Genomic DNA, 27502 nt, shown 5'->3' with positions numbered 1-27502 from the left:
TAAAGTCTATAGTAACTAGAAAACATTTGTTTCACAGTTAAAAAGCCAACAATTGTAAGTAAATTAACATTAAACTATAAACTTTAAATTACATATTCAGGTCCATTCTGTTCTTCTAAACACTAAAATACTTTTTATATATTTAGACGTCCGTGTTGTGACGTATATACTCTTCTAAGATTAATGTTACTTCTTGAACTTTATAATTATGCTTTAGTTAACCTGTGTTTCAGTCTGTTATCAAGTTCATCCACTTTGTCAGTTTGACATCAAAGTATAAATAACTTAATAAAGGTGATCATAGTGTATGAAATGCAAATGTCAACAAGCCAGTCCAGCTATTTATACTATTTTCCAGTGTAAAGTCCTTTAATCTTTCATGGTCATAGTATCACTGGAGTGTTTTTATACTCTTGAAATTAGTATTGATTTTGAGCAAACATAATATATTTGTCTTTTTTGTGTGGGAATAGGGGGCAGGAAATAGATTGATGGATGGAGATACATTTTTATTCTCTCCACATTAGGGACATTTGTGTTCAACATATACACATTATATTAAAAAATATATAAATAATAAACCCAAAATAATAAACAGAAAACAAAAAAATAGTGAGAGTATCCTAACTAAACTATATATATAAAAATATATATAAATACATATATATATATATATATATATATACAATCACAAATAAAATTGTGATTTGTGTGGTCACAGTAGTAACATACATATTCAAAAACTTTATAAATAGATTAAATTATAATATTAGCTCATAATTAAAAACAGGTATAATATAAATATTAAAACACATCGGAAAATAAAAACAATGATGAATAGAATAATGCTAAATATATAAAAAACAATCAACTAAAAGTACAATAGTACACAAAAAGAAGGAGAGTACTAACTATATATATTTATTTACAATTTTATATTTACAATTCTATTAATGTCAGGTCAGATTTGGCACTTGTGCTTCTTGATAGACAATTTAAAAAAGCAAAAGGCTTTAAATAAACAACTTAATTCAGTAACTATTGAGAGTCATTATAAATATATTTAAAATTAATTGAATCCAAACATTTAAATGAATGTTTACTCAAACTTTGATACAATACATACACAAAAACAATTGTTTCTTCTTAATTTAACACAGTTTATCTCTGCAACTTTAAGACTGGACTTCTTCTACTCCGCCCTTGCCAGTCCCGAATAAAGCAGCGCAGCGCCATCTGGCGTCTGCTCCGCGCATCGCAGCTGAACGAGCCCTGAGCGCCATCATCATCATCATCATCCTCCTCCTCAGCAGCAGCATCACTGGTGGAGACTCTGCATCTCAACAACACCCATGACTGCGCTCTAACACACACACGACACAGAAACATGGCGAAGCACCGTAAAAACAGAGACAGCTGGGGTGAGTCGCTCCTTCTCTTCTCCTCCTTTTCTCCTCCTCCTCTCCTCCTTCTCTCCTCAACGACGTCGTCGACGATCATGTCGGAGGTTTTTTTCTCTTCTGTGTGGATTTAAAGACGAGCTGCGCCTCGGAAAGGGTGTCTCTGCCCGCAGTCACGTGATGAAATATTCATAACACGATGAGGGAGAAGGTAGAGAAAAATGAGAAGAAACATAAATCCTTCCCTGATCCTTGTGGTCCTTCTAATCCATCCTGTCTTCACACTTGAGTCACGTGACTCATGTAGGATTATGTAATGATGCATCAGTAAACAACCATCTGTGCTCCTCAACATGGTCCAGATGAAGGAGATGCTGCAGGTTTATTTGAGGAGACTCGTCTGGTGTGACCCTGTTTCGTCGGGTCTTCTCGGTGTTTGTGGGCCGGGGTGAGGCCTCTGCAGGAGGTCTGGAGACGAGAGGATGATCTGGTCCACGCTCGCCCTCTAGATGAGATGATCTAGACCTTCTCCTTAGATCCACGCCTCGGATGAACCGGAGACACCTCGGGCGTGTTCTTGGCTTCGCGGGAAGTCACCCGTGAGATCCTCGAGGATCTGGATCTTCAAGGATCTGGATCCTCGAGGATGACACCAACATCTGGTCCAATGTTCTGAGGATAAACGTACCAAAGTAGCCTGAAATTATTTGATGAAAAGACTTTAAACTGATGATTTTTATTTTAATCTTATTATTGTTGCTTTTGACGTTGAGACCAAATACTAGTATTATTTCAACTCAAGTTACTTTCATTATTTGTGCCAAACAATACAAATATAGTTGTTTTTGTAATATTTTCTTGTTTTTAATGTATTTATCTAGTTTTAAACCTACTGCACTTTCAGTTTAGTTTACCAGATTTAAAATACATTTTATTATTATTATTATTATTATTATTATTATTATTATTATTATTATTATTATTATTATTATTATTTGTATTATTATTATTATTATCATTATTATTATTTATTATTATTATTATTATTTTTTATTATTATTATCATCATTATTATTTGTATTATTATTATTATTATTCATAGGATTCATATTCGTATTATTATTTTTGTTGTTGTTGTTTCAATTAGCTCAATTAGCTCAATTATCCTAGCATAGCCTAGCTTAGCTTAGCCTAGCATCCTAGCTAGAATAGAGAAACAATTATTTCAAATAATGTCGAATAAAAATACATTTAATTAATTAACATGTTATTAACTTCTATTAGTCACGTGCTGAAGAAAAATTGCACAAAAACAATTTGAATGTATTGATAATAATAAGTTCAAGCCGTGATAGAACTTTGATAATGTTATAGAATTTGGCTATTTAGCTAATATTTACTAACTTGTGTTCAAAATTATTTTATGTAGCTTATAAAATATAGTATTAACGTTTATAAAAATAAAGACTCCAATGGCAGCATCGCAATCATCGTAGCTTTTAGCATCCATTTGATTCAATCATGTAAAACAAATACATTAAAAACTAAAGTTATTGTGGAGCTTCGGGCCCTCGGGCTCCTGCTTCGTAAATCTCCGCTGGAATGTTCAGGATGTTCAGGAGGAGACGACAATTTAACGTCAACACGCCATCGCTTCTTATGAACGCGCCTCCAGATATTGATCGACGCCACGACAGGAAATGATAATAACGGAATCCAGTTTCCTGTTTCCATCTCTTCAGGAAGTTCCATCGTCTTATGGTTGTCGACGTCAGACCGGCCCGTCGACGAATTAGAAAACAAACATTAGCCTTAGCCTTAGCCTTAGCCTTAGCCTTAGCATTAGCATTAGCATTAGCATTAGCATTAGCATTAGCATTAGCATTAGCATTAGCATTAGCATTAGCATTGTTTGCATGTTTCTCCTGTTAAAAAGCATGTTTTATTCCAAACACACTTCCTGGAGTTGTTCCTAAAGATGCTGAACGTCCTCAGGTTCCCTGGGCGACAAGAACGTGTACGACTGGAGCTCCGAGGAGGAGGAGCCGGACGGGAGGGCCCGACCCATCCAGGTGCTGCTGGTCAAGGACGACCACACCTTCGAGCTGGACGAGGCGGCGCTGAGTCGCATCCTGCTGGCCGAGGAGGTCCGGGACCGGGAGGTGGTCGCCATCTCCGTGGCCGGGGCCTTCCGCAAGGGCAAGTCCTTCCTGATGGACTTCATGCTGCGCTACATGTACAACCACGTAGGTACCGGGAGGATTGGGGGTTCGTTTAGGGGGGTCTGAGGTAAAAGGTCCTTGTCTGGCCCACGGGCCGCGCCTTCTTTGTTTATCAGACCAACAACGACTCAGAAATATAAATATTTGAATAATACAGATTTTAAGTTTTTGTTATTTCTATTAGTTCAATTATAAGCCTAGCTTAGCATAACATAGCATCGCTTAGCTTAGCATAGCTTAGCCTAGTTTAGCCTAGCTTAGCCTAGCATAGACTAGCATGTCGGCCTAGTTAGAACAGAGAAATAATTATTTCAAAAAATGAGATAATGTTGTCTAAAATGAATTAGCTCAATTAGCCGAGCATGTCGTCCTAGCTAAACAAATTATTGAATAAGTTTAAGACGTGTCAAAATTTGTTACATTTTATAAAATACTTTGTTCATCAGACCAACGACAACTCAGAGATATAATTATATTTTAATAATACAGATTTTGAATTGACTTTTTATTTTATTGTTATTAAATTATTGTTGCACGTGACGTTGACCAAATATAAATATATTTTTGTAATTACTATTAGCTCAATTAGCATAACATAGCATCGCATAGCTTAGCCTAGCATAGCCTAGCATGTCGTCTTAGCTAGAATAGAGAAATAATTATTTCTAATAATAAGTTAATGTTGTGTAAAATGACACTTTGTAAGTCATATTTTTTTTAACTTATATTAGCCAAAAAATACACAAAAACCATTTGAATTTATTGAGGTATTTTTTAAAAATCGTTGAATAAGTTCAAGATGTGTCAAAACGTTGTACATTTTATAAAATACTTTGTTTATCAGACCAACGACAACTCAGAAATATAAATATTTGAAGAATACCGATTTTAAATTGACTGTTTATTTTATTTTATTAATATAATTGTTGACCAAATACTAGTATTATTTCATGTGAAGTTAGTTTCATCATTTGTTCCAAACAATACAAATATAGAAAATGTTTAATATTAATATATAATATTGTATTTAGTTTATTTATCTAGTTTTAAACCTGTAGCACTTTACGATGTGTAAAGTGTTAAGTAGGTAAAGTAGTGCAATACAAATAAAACCTATAATTATTATTATTATTATAATTAATATATTTTTGTTATTTCTATTAGCTCAACTAGCCTAGCATAGCATAGCATAGCCTAGCATGTCGTCCTAGCTAGAATACGGAAGCAATTATTTAAAATAATTAGTTAATGTTGTATAAAATGACACTTTGTAATTCATGTTTTTTTTACTTATATCAGCCAAAAAATACACAAAAAACATTTGAATTTATTGAGATATTGTTGAAAATCGTTGAATAAGTTCAAGACGTGTCAAAAACTTTGTACATTTTATAAAATACTTTCTTTATCAGACCTACGACAACTCAGAAATATAAATATTTAAATAATACAGATTTTAAATGTTTGTTATTTCTATTAGTTCAATTATAATCCTAGCATAGCATAACATAGCATTGCATAGCTTAGCCTAGCATAGCCTAGCCTAGCAAATCGTTGAATAAGATCAAGACGTGTCAAAACTTTGTACATTTTATAAAATACTTTGTTTACCAGACGACCGACGACTGGCTGGGAGACTCCGAGGAGCCGCTCACTGGTTTCTCCTGGAGGGGGGGCTCGGAGCGAGAGACCACTGGGATCCAGATCTGGAGCGAGGTCTTCCTCGTGGACAAACCTGACGGAAAAAAGGTTGGGATTGGAGCTCAGGTTTGATTGACAGATGATGGAGGGTCAACTCTCTCTCGGGTCCACAGGTGGCCGTCCTGCTCATGGACACCCAGGGCACCTTCGACAGCCAGTCCACGCTGAGGGACTCGGCCACGGTCTTCGCTCTGAGCACCATGATCAGCTCCATGCAGGTCCTTAGATCTTCACTGTGGTCCTCAACACAAACCTTCATGTCTTCTTTCTTCTCAGGTCTACAACATCTCCCAGAACGTCCAGGAGGACGACCTGCAGCACCTACAGGTGACACTTCTACACTGTTGTTTAATGATGTTTAGAGGATCAATGAGATCCTGGCCATGACTGAGGACGAGAGGATACAGTGAGTCCAGCAGCTTTTAAAGCTGATGTTTGGACATATTTTGGTTTGAAAACAAATGAAAGCAGTTACGACTTCGTCAAGAGTCATGTGGTCTGTAAATACTACAACACCAGAGTCAAGTACTGGACAATACTACACATATATACTTGTTACTACACTATCACAACACCAGAGTCAAGTACTGGACAATACTACACATATATACTTGTTACTACACTATCACAACACCAGAGTCAAGTAATGGACAATACTACACATATATACTTGTTACCACACTATCACAACACCAGAGTCAAGTACTGGACAATACTACACATATATACTTGTTACTACACTATCACAACACCAGAGTCAAGTACTGGACAATACTACACATATATACTTGTTACTACAGTATCACAACACCAGAGTCAAGTACTGGACAATACTACACATATATACTTGTTACTACACTATCACAACACCAGAGTCAAGTACTGGACAATACTACACATATATACTTGTTACTACACTATCACAACACCAGAGTCAAGTACTGGACAATACTACACATATATACTTGTTACTACACTATCACAACACCAGAGTCAAGTACTGGACAATACTACACATATATACTTGTTACTACACTATCACAACACCAGAGTCAAGTACTGGACAATACTACACATATATACTTGTTACTACACTATCACAACACCAGAGTCAAGTACTGGACACTACTACACATATATACTTGTTACTACACTATCACAACACCAGAGTCAAGTACTGGACAATACTACACATATATACTTGTTACTACACTATCACAACACCAGAGTCAAGTACTGGACAATACTACACACATATATACTTGTTACTACACTATCACAACACCAGAGTCAAGTACTGGACAATACTACACACATATATACTTGTTACTACACTATCACAACACCAGAGTCAAGTACTGGACAATACTACACACATATATACTTGTTACTACACTATCACAACACCAGAGTCAAGTACTGGACAATACTACACATATATACTTGTTACTACACGATCACAACACCAGAGTCAAGTACTCGACAATACTACACATATATACTTGTTACTACAGTATCACAACACCAGAGTCAAGTACTGGACAATACTACACATATATACTTGTTAGTACACTATCACAACACCAGAGTCAAGTACTGGACAATACTACACATATATACTTGTTAGTACACTATCACAACACCAGAGTCAAGTACTGGACAATTCTACACATATATACTTGTTACTACACTATCACAACACCAGAGTCAAGTACTGGACAATACTACACATATATACTTGTTACTACACTATCACAACACCATAGTCAAGTACTGGACAATTCTACACATATATACTTGTTACCACACTATCACAACACCAGAGTCAAGTACTGGACAATACTACACATATATACTTGTTACTACACTATCACAACACCAGAGTCAAGTACTGGACAATACTACACATATATACTTGTTACTACACTATCACAACACCAGAGTCAAGTACTGGACAATACTACACATATATACTTGTTACTACACTATCACAACACCAGAGTCAAGTACTGGACAATACTACACATATATACTTGTTACTACACTATCACAACACCAGAGTCAAGTACTGGACAATACTACACATATATACTTGTTACTACACTATCACAACACCAGAGTCAAGTACTGGACAATACTACACATATATACTTGTTACTACAGTATCACAACACCAGAGTCAAGTACTGGACAATACTACACATATATACTTGTTACTACACTATCACAACACCAGAGTCAAGTACTGGACAATACTACACATATATACTTGTTACTACACTATCACAACACCAGAGTCAAGTACTGGACAATACTACACATATATACTTGTTACTACACTATCACAACACCAGAGTCAAGTACTGGACAATACTACACATATATACTTGTTACTACACTATCACAACACCAGAGTCAAGTACTGGACAATACTACACATATATACTTGTTACTACACTATCACAACACCAGAGTCAAGTACTGGACACTACTACACATATATACTTGTTACTACACTATCACAACACCAGAGTCAAGTACTGGACAATACTACACATATATACTTGTTACTACACTATCACAACACCAGAGTCAAGTACTGGACAATACTACACACATATATACTTGTTACTACACTATCACAACACCAGAGTCAAGTACTGGACAATACTACACACATATATACTTGTTACTACACTATCACAACACCAGAGTCAAGTACTGGACAATACTACACACATATATACTTGTTACTACACTATCACAACACCAGAGTCAAGTACTGGACAATACTACACATATATACTTGTTACTACACGATCACAACACCAGAGTCAAGTACTCGACAATACTACACATATATACTTGTTACTACAGTATCACAACACCAGAGTCAAGTACTGGACAATACTACACATATATACTTGTTAGTACACTATCACAACACCAGAGTCAAGTACTGGACAATACTACACATATATACTTGTTAGTACACTATCACAACACCAGAGTCAAGTACTGGACAATTCTACACATATATACTTGTTACTACACTATCACAACACCAGAGTCAAGTACTGGACAATACTACACATATATACTTGTTACTACACTATCACAACACCATAGTCAAGTACTGGACAATTCTACACATATATACTTGTTACCACACTATCACAACACCAGAGTCAAGTACTGGACAATACTACACATATATACTTGTTACTACACTATCACAACACCAGAGTCAAGTACTGGACAATACTACACATATATACTTGTTACTACACTATCACAACACCAGAGTCAAGTACTGGACAATACTACACATATATACTTGTTACTACACTATCACAACACCAGAGTCAAGTACTGGACAATACTACACATATATACTTGTTACTACACTATCACAACACCAGAGTCAAGTACTGGACAATACTACACATATATACTTGTTACTACACTATCACAACACCAGAGTCAAGTACTGGACAATACTACACATATATACTTGTTACTACACTATCACAACACCAGAGTCAAGTACTGGACAATTCTACACATATATACTTGTTACCACACTATCACAACACCAGAGTCAAGTACTGGACAATACTACACATATATACTTGTTACTACACTATCACAACAGCAGAGTCAAGTACTGGACAATACTACACATATATACTTGTTACTACACTATCACAACACCAGAGTCAAGTACTGGACAATACTACACATATATACTTGTTACTACACTATCACAACACCAGAGTCAAGTACTGGACAATACTACACATATATACTTGTTACTACACTATCACAACACCAGAGTCAAGTACTGGACAATTCTACACATATATACTTGTTACCACACTATCACAACACCAGAGTCAAGTACTGGACAATACTACACATATATACTTGTTACTACACTATCACAACACCAGAGTCAAGTACTGGACAATACTACACATATATACTTGTTACTACACTATCACAACACCAGAGTCAAGTGCTACACATACTACACTACAATACTACACATATATACTTGTTACTACACTATCATAACACCAGAGTCAAGTACTGGACAATACTACACATATATACTTGTTACTACATTATCACAACACCAGAGTCAAGTACTGGACAATACTACACATATATACTTGTTACTACACTATCACAACACCAGAGTCAAGTACTGGACAATACTACACATATATACTTGTTACTACACTATCACAACACCAGAGTCAAGTACTGGACAATACTACACATATATACTGGTTACTACACTATCACAACACCAGAGTCAAGTACTGGACAATACTACACATATATACTTGTTACTACACTATCACAACACCAGAGTCAAGTACTGGACAATACTACACATATATACTTGTTACTACACTATCACAACACCAGAGTCAAGTACTGGACAATTCTACACATATATACTTGTTACCACACTATCACAACACCAGAGTCAAGTACTGGACAATACTACACATATATACTTGTTACTACACTATCACAACACCAGAGTCAAGTACTGGACAATACTACACATATATACTTGTTACTACAGTATCACAACACCAGAGTCAAGTACTGGACAATACTACACATATATACTTGTTACTACACTATCACAACACCAGAGTCAAGTACTGGACAATACTACACATATATACTTGTTACTACACTATCACAACACCAGAGTCAAGTACTGGACAATACTACACATATATACTTGTTACTACACTATCACAACACCAGAGTCAAGTACTGGACAATACTACACATATATACTTGTTACTACACTATCACAACACCAGAGTCAAGTGCTACACATACTACACTACAATACTACACATATATACTTGTTACTACACTATCATAACACCAGAGTCAAGTACTGGACAATACTACACATATATACTTGTTACTACATTATCACAACACCAGAGTCAAGTACTGGACAATACTACACATATATACTTGTTACTACACTATCACAACACCAGAGTCAAGTACTGGACAATACTACACATATATACTTGTTACTACAGTATCACAACACCAGAGTCAAGTACTGGACAATACTACACATATATACTTGTTACTACAGTATCACAACACCAGAGTCAAGTACTGGACAATACTACACATATATACTTGTTACTAAACTATCACAACACCACAGTCAAGTACTGGACAATACTACACATATATACTTGTTACTACACTATCACAACACCAGAGTCAAGTACTGGACAATACTACACATATATACTTGTTACTACAGTATCACAACACCAGAGTCAAGTACTGGACAATACTACACATATATACTTGTTACTACACTATCACAACACCAGAGTCAAGTACTGGACAATACTACACATATATACTTGTTACTACACTATCACAACACCAGAGTCAAGTACTGGACAATACTACACATATATACTTGCTACTAAACTATCACAACACCAGAGTCAAGTACTGGACAATACTACACATATATACTTGTTACTACACTATCACAACACCAGAGTCAAGTACTGGACAATACTACACATATATACTTGTTACTACACCATCACAACACCAGAGTCAAGTACTAGACAATACTACACATATATACTTGTTACTACACTATCACAACACCAGAGTCAAGTACTGGACAATACTACACATATATACTTGTTACTACACTATCACAACACCAGAGTCAAGTACTGGACAATACTACACATATATACGTGTTACTACACTATTATATAAATCAAGATATAAAGTGATTTTATTTGATTTAAAAAGTCATATTTAAGAATCCTTCATAAACGATGATGTAAAAAGTTTAAATTTATTGTTGAATCTTTTCAAACTTGTGTATTTTTCTTTCCAGCTCTTCACAGAGTACGGACGACTGGCGATGGAGGAGACGTTCCTCAAACCGTTCCAGGTATATTTGATCCACCGTCATGAGAACGAATCCAACTGAAGCTTCATCTTCTCAGTCCATGATCTTCCTGATCCGAGACTGGAGTTTTCCCTACGAGTTCGCGTACGGCCAGGAGGGAGGCATGAAGTTCCTGGAGAAGAGGCTGAAGGTCGGTGCCTGGCGTCCACCGACGGAGACCTTCTCTGACAACCTTGATGTTCCTCCAGATCTCAGAGAACCAGCACGAGGAGCTGCAGAACGTCCGCAAACACATCCACTCCTGCTTCACCAACATCTCCTGCTTCCTGCTGCCTCACCCCGGCCTGAAGGTGGCGACCAACCCTCACTTCGACGGCAGGATACAAGGTGCGCGCCCACGAGTGCAGATCAAGATGTTCTCCTTCAAGATCAAGATGTTCCTTCTGTCCCCGAAGAGATCGACGCCGAGTTCATCAACAACCTGAAGCTGCTGATCCCGTGGCTGCTCAGTCCTCGGAGCATCGACGTGAAGGAGATCAACGGGAGCAGGATCACCTGCAGGGGCCTCTTGGAGTACTTCAAGGTCAGAGCACTCGGAGGGCGACCTCTGGTGGACAGGAGGCGCAGCTGCAGCGTGTTATTGAAGGGAATGAAACCTTTTTAACTGTGGATTATAACTTTAATATGAAGTTTAAATTCACAAATAATTTGAAGCCTTAATATGGAAGTTAAATCAGTGTCTTTTGTAGGTTTATTTTTTGACATTTACATGTTGAAACTTTGAATTTATTTCTTGAAATGTTGTTGTTTTTATAAGCATTTAGTTCTTTCTTTTAAACAATAATAATAATTTATTTATTTAAAAAATAATTACAATAAAAAAATGTACAGTTTTATATTGTAATTGCAATAATTTTGTAAAACTAAATTTAATATATTTTTAACTAATAGCCTTTTAAATTCAATATAAACTTTTAGTCACATGATCCAGTCGCTCGGTGGGTTTTGTCTGGTTTTTAACATTTTATATTGAATTTAAAAGACTGCATTGAAAAATATGGAATTTATAACATTTATTTTTTATTATTTAATCATAATATCAAAATCTTTGTGTGAAATTAATTTAATTCATTCATTTTTTAAATATTCAAAATAGTTATTAGTTTAAAAAAACACAATATTAAACCTTTTTAATGAACTAATTTTTTTTTAAATTTTTTAATATAGAATTCATTTTAAAAATATATTTACATTTAATATATTATAAAACAAATAAAACACATTCAGTCTATCAATGTACAAACAATTAAATAAAAAAACTAAATGCTTTAAAAAATAACATTTCAATAAGAGAATTTAAAATATAAAATTCAATCATTTAATATTCTGATAATAACAATTATATGTAATAAAATATAATAACGTTCATGAAGACGTCATTTTAATGATGATAATTTGGTTATAAAAAAAGATACATTTCTCATCAATCCGATCCAAACTTGTGTTCCAGGCCTACATCAAGATCTATCAAGGGGAGGAGCTTCCGCATCCAAAGTCCATGCTCCAGGTAAACTTCCTGTCACACCTGTCACTCAAACGCTGACCCTCCCTCTGCGCGCAGGCGACGGCGGAGGCCAACAACCTGGCGGCGGTGGCGGCGGCGAAGGACATGTACAACAAGAAGATGGAGGAGGTAGGAGGTCACGTAGGTCACGGAGGTCACGGAGGTCACGCTCCAACTCGTGCGGCGCCTCATGGTCTCTCTGGAGCAGGTGTGCGGCGGTGACCGACCCTTCCTGGCGCCCGCCGAGCTGCAGGCGCGACACGCCGTCATCCGCGAGGACTCGCTGCAGGTGTTCCGCGGCGTGAAGAAGATGGGCGGCGAGGAGTTCAGCCGCCGCTACCTGCAGCAGCTGGAGGGCGAGATCGACGAGGTGTTCGTCCAGTACATCAAGCACAACGACTCCAAGAACATTTTCCACGCCGCCCGCACGCCCGCCACGCTCTTCGTGGTCATCTTCGTCATGTACGTGGCGGCGGGCGTCACGGGCTTCGTGGGCGTGGACGTCATCGCCAGCCTGTGCAACATGATCCTGGGCCTGGCTCTGATCACGCTCTGCACCTGGGCCTACATACGCTACTCCGGGGAGTACCGGGAGCTCGGCGCCGTCATCGACCAGGTGGCCGGAGCGCTCTGGGACCAGGTGCGACCCGTGTTCAATTTATTATTATTTATAGCATTTAATCCAATAATTATGAGTTTAATTCAATTCAATAAACAGTATCATTTTTTATATTTTTTATTCAACTATTTTTATAATGAACATTATTTCTTATTATTTTTTCTTAATTAAATTGAAATTAATTAATTTTGCACATAGAGTCTAGTATTCTAATTCTAATTACTCATAAATATATTTTTTAAATTTAATACAATTTAATTTGTAGTCTTTTAAATTCAATATATATTATGGTATAAAAGAGTCACCAGACCAAACCAACAGAGCTCAGAGCTACTGGATCCAACCTTAATGCAATTTTTATATTGAATTTTAAAGGCTGCAAATATAAAATATATTGAATTTAGAACATTTATTTTGGTGTTTTTGGACTAAATGTATCAAACTCTATGTGTTTTATTAAATGTTTGAAATTAAAAACGTATTCAAAATGTTTAAATTATCCAAAAAAATAAACAACCAAAAATTCTTACCTTTTAATAAACAAATTATTGAATTAAAGTATTAAAATTAATTATTCATTTTATCATAGAAATTATTAAATTCAAATGCTTTAAGAAAAAAATCTCAATAAAAAAAAAAAAATCATAGTTTCAACTTGTTGATGAAAAATGATGAATTAAGAAAATGTAATTAGAATATAAATCTCTTATGTGTACATTTCCTTTCATTCATTCATTTTGAAAATATTCAAAGTAGTAAAATATATCAAACTTTTCAATATAAAAATGAGTTAATTCTATTATTTAAAAAATGGGTTTATTTTTTAAAAACATTCTATTTTTTAAATACAATTATAAAACAAATAAAACACATTTAGTCTTTCAATGTATAAATGATTAAATTCAATAAATTAAATGCAAATTAAAGTGTTTTTTTTATTTAAACCTTAAACCTTTAAAATAAATCCTAGTTTCAACATCGTAAATGTTTTAATTCAACCATTGGAAATATTCTGCTGACACTGATATATGTATATATATATCTATAGTAAAATCAGTTACATATTTTTAATACGTATAAAAACTACAAAAGCCCTAAAACAAGAATCTTAAAATAACCAATATGTAGATATTAAAATAGTGTTTCTGGCTCCCTCGAGTGTCAGGACAGTGCAACTACAATGACCGTCGTCCAGACCAAACTACGTAGTCAAGGTCACTGTTGAAGTAATAGTTATAATAGTTACAAACATGTCAAAATGTTTCAAAGTTTCTTCTTCTCTCTCGTTCTCTCCAGGGCAGCACGAACGAGGTAAGACGAGAACTTCTGGATTCATTCCTTCCTAGAAACGCGCAGAAGACCAAAGGTGTTTGTATCTTCTCAGGCGATCCACAAGCTGTACAGCGTCGCCGCCAACCACAGACACCTGTACCACCACGCCTTCCCCGGAGCGCCGCCGGCCGAGGACGCTCCCGAGGAGAGGACCAAGAAGAAGAACTGAGCTGGACTTTCTCTGGACGAGGGACCAAAAAAGAGGAGGAAGTTCCCTTTTCCCTACTTCGTGACTCGCCGCCCGAGCATCTCCTCGAACCCGTCGGAGCCCTTCGTCGTTTCTTTGACGCTTTGTTTCATCGTGACTTTGTTCTCCAGTGAAGTAAGAAACGTCAGCATGGTTCCTCGTCATCATGGTTCCTCGTCATCATGGTTCCTCGTCATCATGGTTCCTCGTCAGCACGGTTCCTCATCATCACGGTTCCTCGTCATCACGGTTCCTCGTCATGACGGTTCCTCGTCATCACGGTTCCTCGTCATCACGGTTCCTCGTCAGCACGGTTCCTCATCATCACGGTTCTTCGTCATCACGGTTCTTCATCATCATGGTTCCTCGTCAGCACGGTTCCTCGTCATCACGGTTCCTCGTCATCACGGTTCCTCATCATCACGGTTCCTCGTCATGACGGTTCCTCGTCATCACGGTTCCTCGTCATCACGGTTCCTCGTCATCACGGTTCTTCATCATCACGGTTCCTCATCATCACGGTTCCTCATCATCACGGTTCCTCGTCATGACGGTTCCTCGTCATCACGGTTCCTCGTCATCACGGTTCTTCGTCATCATGGTTCCTCATCATCACGGTTCCTCGTCATCACGGTTCCTCGTCATGACGGTTCCTCGTCATCATGGTTCCTCGTCAGCACGGTTCCTCATCATCACGGTTCCTCATCATCACGGTTCCTCGTCATCACGGTTCTTCGTCATGATGGTTCCTCGTCATCATGGTTCCTCGTCAGCACGGTTCCTCATCATCACAGTTCCTCATCATCACGGTTCCTCATCCTCACGGTTCCTCGTCATGATGGTTCCTCGTCATCACGGTTCCTCGTCATGATGGTTCCTCGTCATCACAGTTCCTCGTCATGATGGTTCCTCGTCAGCACGGTTCCTCGTCATGATGGTTCCTCGTCAGCACGGTTCCTCGTCATGATGGTTCCTCATCATCACGGTTCCTCATCCTCACGGTTCCTCGTCATGATGGTTCCTCGTCATCAAGGTTCCTCGTCATGATGGTTCCTCGTCATCACAGTTCCTCGTCATGATGGTTCCTCGTCAGCACGGTTCCTCGTCATGATGGTTCCTCGTCATCACGGTTCCTCGTCATGATGGTTCCTCGTCATCACGGTTCCTCGTCATCACGGTTCCTCGTCATCACGGTTCCTCGTCATCCCGGTTCCTCGTCATCACGGTTCCTCGTCATCACGGTTCCTCGTCATGATGGTTCCTCGTCATCACAGTTCCTCGTCATCACGGTTCCTCGTCATCACGGTTCCTCGTCATGATGGTTCCTCGTCATCACAGTTCCTCGTCATCACGGTTCCTCGTCATCACGGTTCCTCGTCATGATGGTTCCTCGTCATGATGGTTCCTCGTCATCACAGTTCCTCGTCATCACGGTTCCTCATCATCACGGTTCCTCGTCATCACGGTTCTTCATCATCTCGTGGGCTTCTCCGCTCGTGACCGAGTGACTTCGTCCATACCATGTAGGTGTTTGTCAGGAGAAAGCAAGCGGCGCCGGCATGAGCTTCGACCATATCTTCGAGTTTTTTCTCCGGTCATAATGTTTTTGTCGCTCCTGGAAGATGTTCTGACGACCCAGACCCTCGTCCCGCGGTGGAGTCGGCGTCAGAAGGTCCGAGCAGCTTCTCATGTCTTCCACAAGTCACCACGACGAGTCACAACGACGAGTCACAATCACACACACGAGTCAAAGACTCCACGAGTCCATGAACCCAAATTAGAAGAGGTTCTGTTTAAACACGTTTTCTGTCTTGTTTGTTTTAAAGGGAAAATCCATGATGAATAAAAAGAAAAATGAACGTCTGGTTTTATTAAATATTAAAATGATTTGACAACATTAACACTAAACTCATTTGAGAGTTTTTATCCAAGAGATAGTTTTCTTTTAATCCGGATCAATAAATCAAAACATGGATCATATTTAAGGTAAGAGTCTGTTTTTAAGACCTTTGACAATAGTTTCCTTTATAGAAATAAAAAAATCACCTTCAAAACTAAAGTAAACTCTTGAAAGTTGTTACGACTTTAACGTGATGCATGTTTTTATATAAATATATATTCATTTGTATATTGACACAGTATTGTGTAATAAACTACTGCGATGTGAGCGCATTCATATATGATCTTAAGCTCCGCCCACTGAAAATACTTTTGTTTTTCTGGAGATTAAATCTTGTTGACCATAACCACACCCACTCTGCTGTGATTGGTCAAACATGGTTTGTCACCGCGCGTCATCAATGGTCTCCACCTCCAACGGACTCGTTGTATAAACAAAGCGTGATCACAGCTGGAGGAGGAGTGAAGCCATTATCACGTCATAACGGACTCTCGTAACCTCTCGTTCGCTCAGATTTCAGACTAACTGTATGAAGTAATGAGTGTAAAACATGGTCACGATGGATCCGACACAATCTTTTCTTCACCGCAGACTTTATTGTCCCGTATTTGTGGTTCACAACAGTAGATATTTACAAGTAAAAACTATTCTGCGAGAGCTGAAGTCCTTACGAATGAAGTCCCGTCGTCCAGCAAACGTTCCGTCGGACACTCGTCCTCCTGCGGTGTCTCGTCTATGGCTTGTGGACGCTTGGAAACGACGGGACCAACATCTTTCAGGAGAAACATCACAGTTGTCAGTCCTTTAAAAAAAAAAAAAAAAAACTTCCAGGAAGAAATATAATGAATTGCACGTCTGGCAAACAAAAGGTTCCAGTAGCTTATTTATAGATTTTTTTTAAAACACACATAATCCTGACGGTAATGCCGAGAGAAGACGCGACGCTTCCTCCGAAAAAAACCCTTTAAATAAAGACTTATATAAACACATAAATATGGTTGTTTTGGTGGATTGTCTGATAGAAAACATGTGGTTCTGTGACGTCGTCCTCGACCGAAGGTCACGCCGTCGTAGTGTGGAAGTCTCTTGACCTTTGACCTCGGGCTGATATATTTGGCTGCAGGCCGTCACATGTAGTTCTTGGCGGGCTGCTGGGCGTACCACTGCTGCCGCTGCTTGCGGGCGTCCACCTCGGACAGCAGCGCCTGCCGGTACGCCTCGTAGGACTTGACGATGTGCTCCAGCTCCTTCATGAAGAGCAGCTTCAACATGCCCTGGTACGTGTCCAGGTCCGCCAGCTGGAACAGCTCCCACTTCAGGATGTGGTCGTACCTGCGGGGGGAACACAGACGTCCAGGCGTCGTCAGCGTGGAGCGACAGCGCCATCTACAGGCACGACTGGATACAAGACGTACAGTAACGAGGGGTTTATAGTTTTATATTTCATTTGATATTTAGTTTATTCAATATATTTTAAAAACTGAACTAATTAATTGGTATTTTTGACATATTGGGGTCTTCAATTATTTTTTATTAAAACATTTGCATATTGAAAGTTTTAAAATTTAAATACTTAAAAAATTTAATTTAATTGTTTACACAGAGTTTGATCTTGTAATTCCAATAATTAATAAATAAAATGTATAAATTCAATATTTTTTCATTTGTATCCTTTTAAAATCCATCTATAACTGTTGGTGTAATAGAGTCACCAGACATGAGCAACAGAGCACTGAGCTCCTGGATCGATCCATCATCTGACACTCGGATGATCACGTTTAGTCTGGATTGTCTGGATATCACTCGTATTACTGGAAACTGTGAAAGTATTTGATTTTTCTAAATAAATGACAACTTAAAATAATTTCAATAGAGAAATAATCATTATTATTCAAGTATTAATAATTGAATGCATGTAAAAATAAAATAAAAGTAATAATGTTAAATCAGTCAACATGGCATTGAAATACTTCCATTATAAAATCAATCAAATATTTGGAATACTCTCGGAAACTAATTAACTAAGTTGAAAACAAGAAAATTTAAAGCGCCAATATGTGGATATTAAAATGTAGTTTCTGGCTCCCTCTAGCGTCAGAACAGTGTAACTGCAGTGACGCGACAGGTCGTCCAGACAAAAGTACACAGCCGAGGTTAAAATAAAAGTTATATTCCTAGTTGTACACACGTATTAGTTCTACTCTGACCTCATCATGATTGAATCAGGAAGTGACGTCGTGTGTGTGATGTTTGGATGGTTGCCTGGCAACAGCATGTGTGTGTTGCGTGAGAAAGAGACACAGCTGGACATGATCAGGCAGAAGAAGAAACATTTATTTAAACAAACATTCACTTCACGTCCATCGATGTCGAGTCTTTGGAAGGTTTGATTCCAATCAGAACTTATTTTAAAAACACACATGTTTGTGTTTATGTTGCTGAGGTCAGAGTAGAACATGTTCAGAAAACAATTATATTCATTATTGTATCGACTCTAAATGTAACTTTCATAACTTCTTAGTTTATTTATTTTATGGTCACTTTTGAGAAAAATAAAAGTTTCTTTTGGATAAAATGTTTCTATTTGTGTTGATTTTTGTCCAAAAACATCGACGTTCGTTGCTTGATGGCGACTCGATCCCTTGACCTCGTTATATTATAACTATTACAAGAACTTCTATTACTTACAACTACTACTGAAGTATTGCTCGAGTATATTTTAAATCAACGTCAAAGTTTGAACAAAGTTGAATTTTGAAACACATTTTGACACAACATGTTTAGTGACCATCATAACTATTATAACTATTATTTCAACCATGACCTTGACTAAGTAGTTTGGTCCTGACGACCCGCTGGTTCATTGTAGTTACACTGTCCTGACACTCGAGGGAGCCAGAAACACATTTTTAATACCTACATATTGGTTATTTAAAGATTCTTGTTTTAATGATTTGTAGTTTTAAAGTATTAAAAATATAAACTGCTTTTATTATAGAATATATCAGTGTCAGCAGAATATTTATGGTTTAATTTAACATTTCAAATGTGATGAAAAAAGTTTTTATTTAAACGTTTCATTAGTTTTCGTAGTAATTGAATTAAAAAAAACATGTATTTTTATATTCTAATTCCAATCATTCAAAAATGTTAAACACTATTATACGCAAATTATTATATTGAATTTTTCAATCTTGGAATAAAAATAAATTAAATCAGAACATTTATTTTTTTAATTAATTGAATAAGAATAACAAACTATGTGTAAAATGTGTTAATTAGGAAATAATTAAAAATGTAATTTTCAATAAAGGAAATATTGAATTCTATTATTTATTTTTTAAATAACTCAATTCTTAAAACAAAAACCATTAGAAATGTTCAATTAAATCCTATTCTGACGCCACAGGAAGTCTAGGGAGAAAGGATGGGATGTTTGGACCTACTTTAGGGGGGCACGAGCGTACACCTGCAGCCAGTCGGGGATCTCTGCGGTGTGGTACGGGTTCGCTGGTACCAGCACCGGCTGGTTCCTCTCGGGCTGCCGCGGTTGATAGGTGACCGGCGGCGGCAGCGGCGGCGGCTGATCGTAGCGAGGGACGCTGAAACAGGAAGTTGTCATTTCATCACCTCATCACCCACAATCCTCCTGCGGGCGTCGTACCTGGGCGCGCACGGGTGTCGGTACTGCGCCCTCTTGTTGATGTGGTCCACGTAGTAGACCCCGAACTCGGCCGACTCCACCTTCTCCCAGCCCGGGGGGAGCCCCTCCCTCTCCAGCGGGTGGCTCCAGTGGGTGGTGTTGGTGTTGTGGTCGATGTAGTACTTCCTGCCGCGGATGGTCCAGTCCACGGTCCAGCCGGTGGGAAGAGGGAGGTCGTCGCCCGTCAGACACGACAGGTTCCCCAGAGACTTGGCCTGGATTCGACCGATGCCTGGGAATCAAACAAAGCTTGAGAAGAAGAAGAAGGAGAAAGTGGTGGAGCTGCAGCGACCGCAGGAGTCCGACATATTTGGGGGAGAGTATGGGAACCATCGTTTAAAGACCAGGAATGTCAAGCATTTAAAAGGTTGTTGAGAGTCAGAGGAACGAAGAGAAACACAGACGTGAAGAACCAACTCAATGTGATATTTCTGTGCGAACCACAGAAACGTCGTCTTAGCTTCAGTCAGACTTTTATTGTTTTAGGCAGAGTGACAACAGAAGCTGAGCTCTTGGCCAGATGCTGAGTGAAGCCAGGAATGTGCGAGTCGAGCTCAGAAATGATTCAATCCTTCATCTTCTCGTTCTCCCTTTTCTTCATGAAGCGAAGCCTGATGCGTCGCAGGAATTTCACGGGAAGACTCAGGCCTGAAGTATATCAAGTATTTTTTTAGGGGTACGAATAATCAGTAATCTTACGATACTGTAGTAACAAGTATACATGTGTAGTATTGTCCAGTACTTGACTCTGGTGTTGTGATAGTGTAGTAACAAGTATATATGTGTAGTATTGTCCAGTACTTGACTCTGGTGTTGTGATAGTGTAGTAACAAGTATATATGTGTAGTATTGTCCAGTACTTGACGCTGGTGTTGTGATAGTGTAGTAACAAGTATATATATGTGTAGTATTGTCCAGTACTTGACTCTGGTGTTGTGATAGTGTAGTAACAAGTATATATGTGTAGTATTGTCCAGTACTTGACTCTGGTGTTGTGATAGTGTAGTAACAAGTATATATGTGTAGTATTGTCCAGTACTCGACTCTGGTGTTGTGATAGTGTAGTAACAAGTATATATATGTGTAGTATTGTCCAGTACTTGACTCTGGTGTTGTGATAGTGTAGTAACAAGTATATATGTGTAGTATTGTCCAGTACTTGACTCTGGTGTTGTGATAGTGTAGTAACAAGTATATATGTGTAGTATTGTCCAGTACTTGACTCTGGTGTTGTGATAGTGTAGTAACAAGTATATATGTGTAGTATTGTCCAGTACTTGACTCTGGTGTTGTGATAGTATAGTAACAAGTATATATGTGTAGTATTGTCCAGTACTTGACTCTGGTGTTGTGATAGTGTAGTAACAAGTATATATGTGTAGTATTGTCCAGTACTTGACGCTGGTGTTGTGATAGTGTAGTAACAAGTATATATATGTGTAGTATTGTCCAGTACTTGACTCTGGTGTTGTGATAGTGTAGTAACAAGTATATATGTGTAGTATTGTCCAGTACTTGACTCTGGTGTTGTGATAGTGTAGTAACAAGTATATATGTGTAGTATTGTCCAGTACTTGACTCTGGTGTTGTGATAGTGTAGTAACAAGTATATATATGTGTAGTACTGTCCAGTACTTGACTCTGGTGTTGTAGTATTTACAGACCACACGACTCTTGACGAAGTCGTAACTGCTTTCATTTGTTTTCAAACCAAAATATGTCCAAACATCAGCTTTAAAGCTGCTGGACTCACTGTATCCTCTCGTCCTCAGCTGCAGAGGACGTAATGACTGCTGCCTTCAAGAGGCGGGAGGTTTAGTTGCAACACAAAAAAATTAGGAATTCCATGAATACTCGATTGGTAATTGTTATTATTTTATACACACTTTCTCGAAATACAAACCCTAAATAATGTGACGTTAAAGCAGAAAAAAAATCATAAAAATAAACGAGTATTTTCCTGCCACCAGTAAAAAACATTGTTTGAGAAGATGAGGAAATAAGTTATTTTAATAGCGTGCGTGATGCCATGTGAGGATGTTTACTGTTCTTTTAAGCGATCCTACCTGAAGGCGGTCTGCTCGGGGCTGGAGGAGTGTGTTGTCGCTGGAGTCTTTGGAAGTGTTCGTTGTGATCATAGTATCTATAGTCCTCAGGGAAGCGTTCCTGGACCCTCCTGGGCTGGCGCTGCTGCTGCTGCTGCTGGCTCTCGTAGTACGGCTCAGACGGGTAATAGTAGCGAGCGGCGTCTCCGTTCTCCGACATGGGGATCACGTCCGTGAGGAACGACTGCGAGGACCCCCCATACTCGTGGGGGAGGTCGCCCAGGCTGCGGGGCAGGTAGGTGGGCGCCGACAGACGGTGGCTCTCCCGGCGCGCCACCTCGTGAGGGGGTCGCTGCACCGGCGTCCGCAGGAAGCTTTTGTTGCGCGACACCACGGGCTCCCGGGTCGGCGCCACGGGGTAGGGAGAGGGTCCGATGTCGGGCAGAGAGACCTCAGCGCGTCGTGGGATTGTAGGTCCATGACGGATGAATGAGGGCATAAGATCTGAAGAAAGAGAGGTCAAGGTCAGTTCAAGACCTTCACAAGACTTCTTTATTTGAAATTACATTTAATACAAACTTGACAATTGAACAAAAAAAACATCACATTAATTGCAGGGATTTAAGGACATTTTACGCAGAGGTTTATGTATTTAAACATTAAATAAAACGCACAGATTACACTGTTCCTCGTGCATATTGACTGGTCAGCCATGAAGAAAAATATTTCATTTATACTTGTGACCGTGTCTCAATCTTTGTTTTGATTTAGTATCTGTGAATTATTTTAAAAATATAAATACATTCATTTATCAAATACTCGGATATCATACGTGCATTTTTTATGTGTTTTCATGTCCAGATGGGTAACTTTTACGTCAGGACGAGTAACTTTTACGTCAAGACGAGTAACTTTTACGCCAGGAGGAGTGATTTTAGCATCAGGACGAGTAACTTTTACATCAGGAGGAGTAACTTTTACGTCAAGACGAGTAACTTTTACGTCAGGAGGAGTCACTTTTACATCAGGAGGAGTAACTTTTACGTCAAGACGAGTAACTTTTACGTCAGGAGGAGTCACTTTTACATCAGGAGGAGTAACTTTTACGTCAAGACGAGTAACTTTTACGTCAGGAGGAGTCACTTTTACATCAGGAGGAGTAACTTTTACGTCAAGACGAGTAACTTTTACGTCAGGAGGAGTAACTTTTACGTCAAGACGAGTAACTTTTACGTCAGGAGGAGTCACTTTTACATCAGGAGGAGTCACTTTTACGTCAAGACGAGTAACTTTTACGTCAGGAGGAGTCACTTTTACGTCAAGACGAGTAACTTTTACGTCAGGAGGAGTAACTTTTACGTCAAGACGAGTAACTTTTACGCCAGGAGGAGTAACTTTTACGTCAAGACGAGTAACTTTTACGCCAGGAGGAGTAACTTTTACGTCAAGACGAGTAACTTTTACGCCAGGAGGAGTGATTTTAGCATCAGGACGAGTAACTTTTACATCAGGAGGAGTAACTTTTACGTCAAGACGAGTAACTTTTACGCCAGGAGGAGTGATTTTAGCATCAGGACGAGTAACTTTTACATCAGGAGGAGTAACTTTTACGTCAAGACGAGTAACTTTTACGCCAGGAGGAGTGATTTTAGCGTCAGGAGGAGTAACTTTTACGTCAGGAGGAGTAACTTTTACGTCAAGACGAGTAACTTTTACATCAGGAGGAGTGATTTTAGCATCAGGACGAGTAACTTTTGCACCAAGACGAGTAACTCTTACGCCAAGAAGAGTAACCTTGACGTCAGGCCGAGTAACTTTTACATCAGGACAAGTAACTTTTACATTACAACAAGTCACTTTTATGTCAGGACGAGTAACTTTAACGTCAGTATGAGTAACTTTTACATTAGAACAAGTCACTTTTATGTCAGTACGAGTAACTTTCACAGCAATAAAGTAGCGGTTCAGACGAGAAACGTTTTTCTTCTTTTTCACATGACTTAAGGGGCCAAGTATCATTTGAGGTCTTATTTTAAGATGGACACACGTTTAAAAACCTTAATACCGAAAAATGAATCAAATCTACCATAAATAACAAATACAAACTTTTGAAATCTCTTGAACTGACCAGTTGATATCCATTAAACGTGCAACTGATACTTTTCTATCAACTCAAGTCAGTCGATCATCAGACTCAACATTCCTGACTTGTTTTTAACGTAAGTCGCATCCGGTTGACGTCTCTGTTGACTCTCCTCCCAAACGCTTTAAGTCAACAACACCAAACAATATGATACTTTTACTCTCTGTGCCAGGAGTGTCAACATCACAAGACACGTTTGTGAAGCAGTTTAAGAATATTTAGGAGAAATAAAAACACATTTAGTCAAAGACTGAGAAGTTATGAAGCAGAACTAGTTTAACTTACTCATGTAAAGAAATATTAGAATCATAAACAAGTTTATTAACCCAACAATATACATTTTTCTACGGCTGTTGATAATATTTGTGGTTCACATTGATCCGATTAAATACAGAAATAGAAGTAATACAATAGTAACAATATACTAAATATACTGCAATGGTTTAAGATATAACTATATATATATATATATATATAGATGATAAATGTAAATAAAATACATTAACGTGACATTATCTACTCGTCTATTTTAAAATAAGTTATAAAAAGTAATAAACAGATGTTGTTTTACTAAACTAAGTTTAAAGACTAATCGACTCACCGCCGCAAGTTAGCTCGACCTGCTACCAAGTTAGCATCTTGTTTTCCCTCAGAAACAATAACCAAACAGAGTATTTAGGGGTTTAAACATGTACATACTCGCACAAAAGTTACTCCAAAGTATTCGAGACTTGTGTTAAGTGTCGTAAACGAGCGAGTTTTACTGTTAAAACCTGGTTTCCAGCGGCTCGGGAGCGTTAGCTCCGCGGCTAACAACTTGTTGCTCTTACTTCTCAGCAGCGGCGACGTTTCCTTCTTCACATACTTCCCGTGAACCTCGGCTGGTTTGGACGCTTCGTTTTTGCTTTTCTTGCGAGAAAGCATCACTCAAGTCTGGGGAACATCAACCACACGTCGCTGTAATGTCCTGCCACAAGCCCCAGACCGTAGAAGCATCCCGTGCGACTTGGCAGGCGAGGAAAGTAAACATTTGGCGGAGCTAGCTCGGAGGCTAGCGGGAGGCTAGCGGGAGGCTAGCAGGAGGCTAGCCAGGCTAACTGAAGCTAACTGAGCTGCGGGACGAGGCTCCCGACTCTCGCGACGCACCAGACACTCCCACCGCTGTCAAGTCAACTGTCAATCAAAGTGTGATTTTAAGTCTGTTTAAAACATGTGGTTTTTAGTCAATAAACACGTTTCTTCAACGCGATACGTAGTTTTTAAATAAAGTTACTTTAATCCAAAAGAAAAGTTGTTTTTATTTTAAATAAAGTTACTTCGATCAAAATAAAAGTTGTTTTTATTTTAAATAAAGTTACTTCGATCAAAGGAAAAGTTGTTTTTATTTTAAATAAAGTTACTTCGATCAAAGGAAAAGTTGTTTTTATTTTAAATAAAGTTACTTCGATCAAAGGAAAAGTTGTTTTTATTTTAAATAAAGTTACTTCGATCAAAATAAAAGTTGTTTTTATTTTAAATAAAGTTACTTCGATCAAAATAAAAGTTGTTTTTATTTTAAATAAAGTTACTTCGATCAAAGGAAAAGTTGTTTTTATTTTAAATAAAGTTACTTCGATCAAAATAAAAGTTGTTTTTATTTTAAATAAAGTTACTTCGATCAAAGGAAAAGTAGTTTTTATTTTAAATAAAGTTACTTTGATAAAAAGAAAAGTTGTTTTTATTTTAAATAAAGTTACTTCGATCAAAATAAAAGTTGTTTTTATTTTAAATAAAGTTACTTTGATCAAAATAAAAGTTGTTTTTATTTTAAATAAAGTTACTTCGATCAAAATAAAAGTTGTTTTTATTTTAAATAAAGTTACTTCGATCAAAAGAAAAGTTGTTTTTATTTTAAATAAAGTTACTTCGATCAAAATAAAAGTTGTTTTTATTTTAAATAAAGTTACTTCGATCAAAGGAAAAGTTGTTTTTATTTTAAATAAAGTTACTTCGATCAAAGGAAAAGTTGTTTTTATTTTAAATAAAGTTACTTCGATCAAAGGAAAAGTTGTTTTTATTTTAAATAAAGTTACTTCGATCAAAGGAAAAGTTGTTTTTATTTTAAATAAAGTTACTTCGATCAAAATAAAAGTTGTTTTTATTTTAAATAAAGTTACTTCGATCAAAAGAAAAGTTTTTATTTTAAATAAAGTTACTTCGATCAAAATAAAAGTTGTTTTTATTTTAAATAAAGTTACTTCGATCAAAATAAAAGTTGTTTTTATTTTAAATAAAGTTACTTCGATCAAAGGAAAAGTTGTTTTTATTTTAAATAAAGTTACTTCGATCAAAATAAAAGTTGTTTTTATTTTAAATAAAGTTACTTCGATCAAAATAAAAGTTGTTTTTATTTTAAATAAAGTTACTTCGATCAAAATAAAAGTTGTTTTTATTTTAAATAAAGTTACTTCGATCAAAGGAAAAGTTGTTTTTATTTTAAATAAAGTTACTTCGATCAAAATAAAAGTTGTTTTTATTTTAAATAAAGTTACTTCGATCAAAATAAAAGTTGTTTTTATTTTAAATAAAGTTACTTCGATCAAAATAAAAGTTGTTTTTATTTTAAATAAAGTTACTTCGATCAAAATAAAAGTTGTTTTTATTTTAAATAAAGTTACTTCGATCAAAATAAAAGTTGTTTTTATTTTAAATAAAGTTACTTCGATCAAAATAAAAGTTGTTTTTATTTTAAATAAAGTTACTTCG

General features: G+C 37.4%; 2 protein-coding genes across 3 annotated transcripts; one reads left to right on the top strand and one right to left on the bottom strand.

Moving 5' to 3' along the window:
* The first annotated feature begins 1272 nt into the window (after positions 1-1272).
* Positions 1273-16825, top strand: atl1 (atlastin GTPase 1). Of its 2 annotated transcripts, XR_015709260.1 has the most exons (15): positions 1273-1421; positions 3396-3646; positions 5237-5371; positions 5437-5541; positions 5600-5650; positions 11250-11306; positions 11362-11454; positions 11513-11651; positions 11720-11847; positions 12775-12831; positions 12886-12957; positions 13037-13468; positions 14744-14758; positions 14832-15695; positions 16516-16825. XR_015709260.1 is itself a non-coding variant. In XM_087779430.1 (14 exons), exons 1-14 carry the CDS (start codon positions 1388-1390, stop codon positions 14946-14948), a joined length of 1686 nt encoding a protein of 561 aa, XP_087635556.1. In that variant the 5' UTR covers positions 1273-1387; the 3' UTR covers positions 14949-15730. The 2 variants fall into 2 exon arrangements, 1 of the variants encoding a protein (XP_087635556.1); XM_087779430.1 differs by lacking the exon at positions 16516-16825 and having other exon boundaries at positions 14832-15730.
* Positions 16826-17340: 515 nt separating this feature from the next.
* On the bottom strand, positions 17341-25840 carry sav1 (salvador family WW domain containing protein 1). Its single transcript, XM_087779429.1, has 5 exons — positions 25588-25840; positions 22636-23118; positions 20531-20801; positions 20313-20468; positions 17341-18198 (listed from the first exon to the last, which is right to left on the bottom strand). Exons 1-5 carry the CDS (start codon positions 25679-25681, stop codon positions 17994-17996), a joined length of 1209 nt encoding a protein of 402 aa, XP_087635555.1. The 5' UTR covers positions 25682-25840; the 3' UTR covers positions 17341-17993.
* Between the last annotated feature and the right edge of the window lie 1662 nt (positions 25841-27502).

The sequence above is a fragment of the Callionymus lyra genome, chromosome 18 (assembly GCF_982586985.1).
Source record: "Callionymus lyra chromosome 18, fCalLyr1.hap1.1, whole genome shotgun sequence".
In the NCBI taxonomy this organism is placed as follows: domain Eukaryota; kingdom Metazoa; phylum Chordata; class Actinopteri; order Syngnathiformes; family Callionymidae; genus Callionymus; species Callionymus lyra.
The sequence above is the reverse complement of the archived record's forward strand: the minus strand, read 5'-3'. Positions and strand labels throughout refer to the sequence as shown.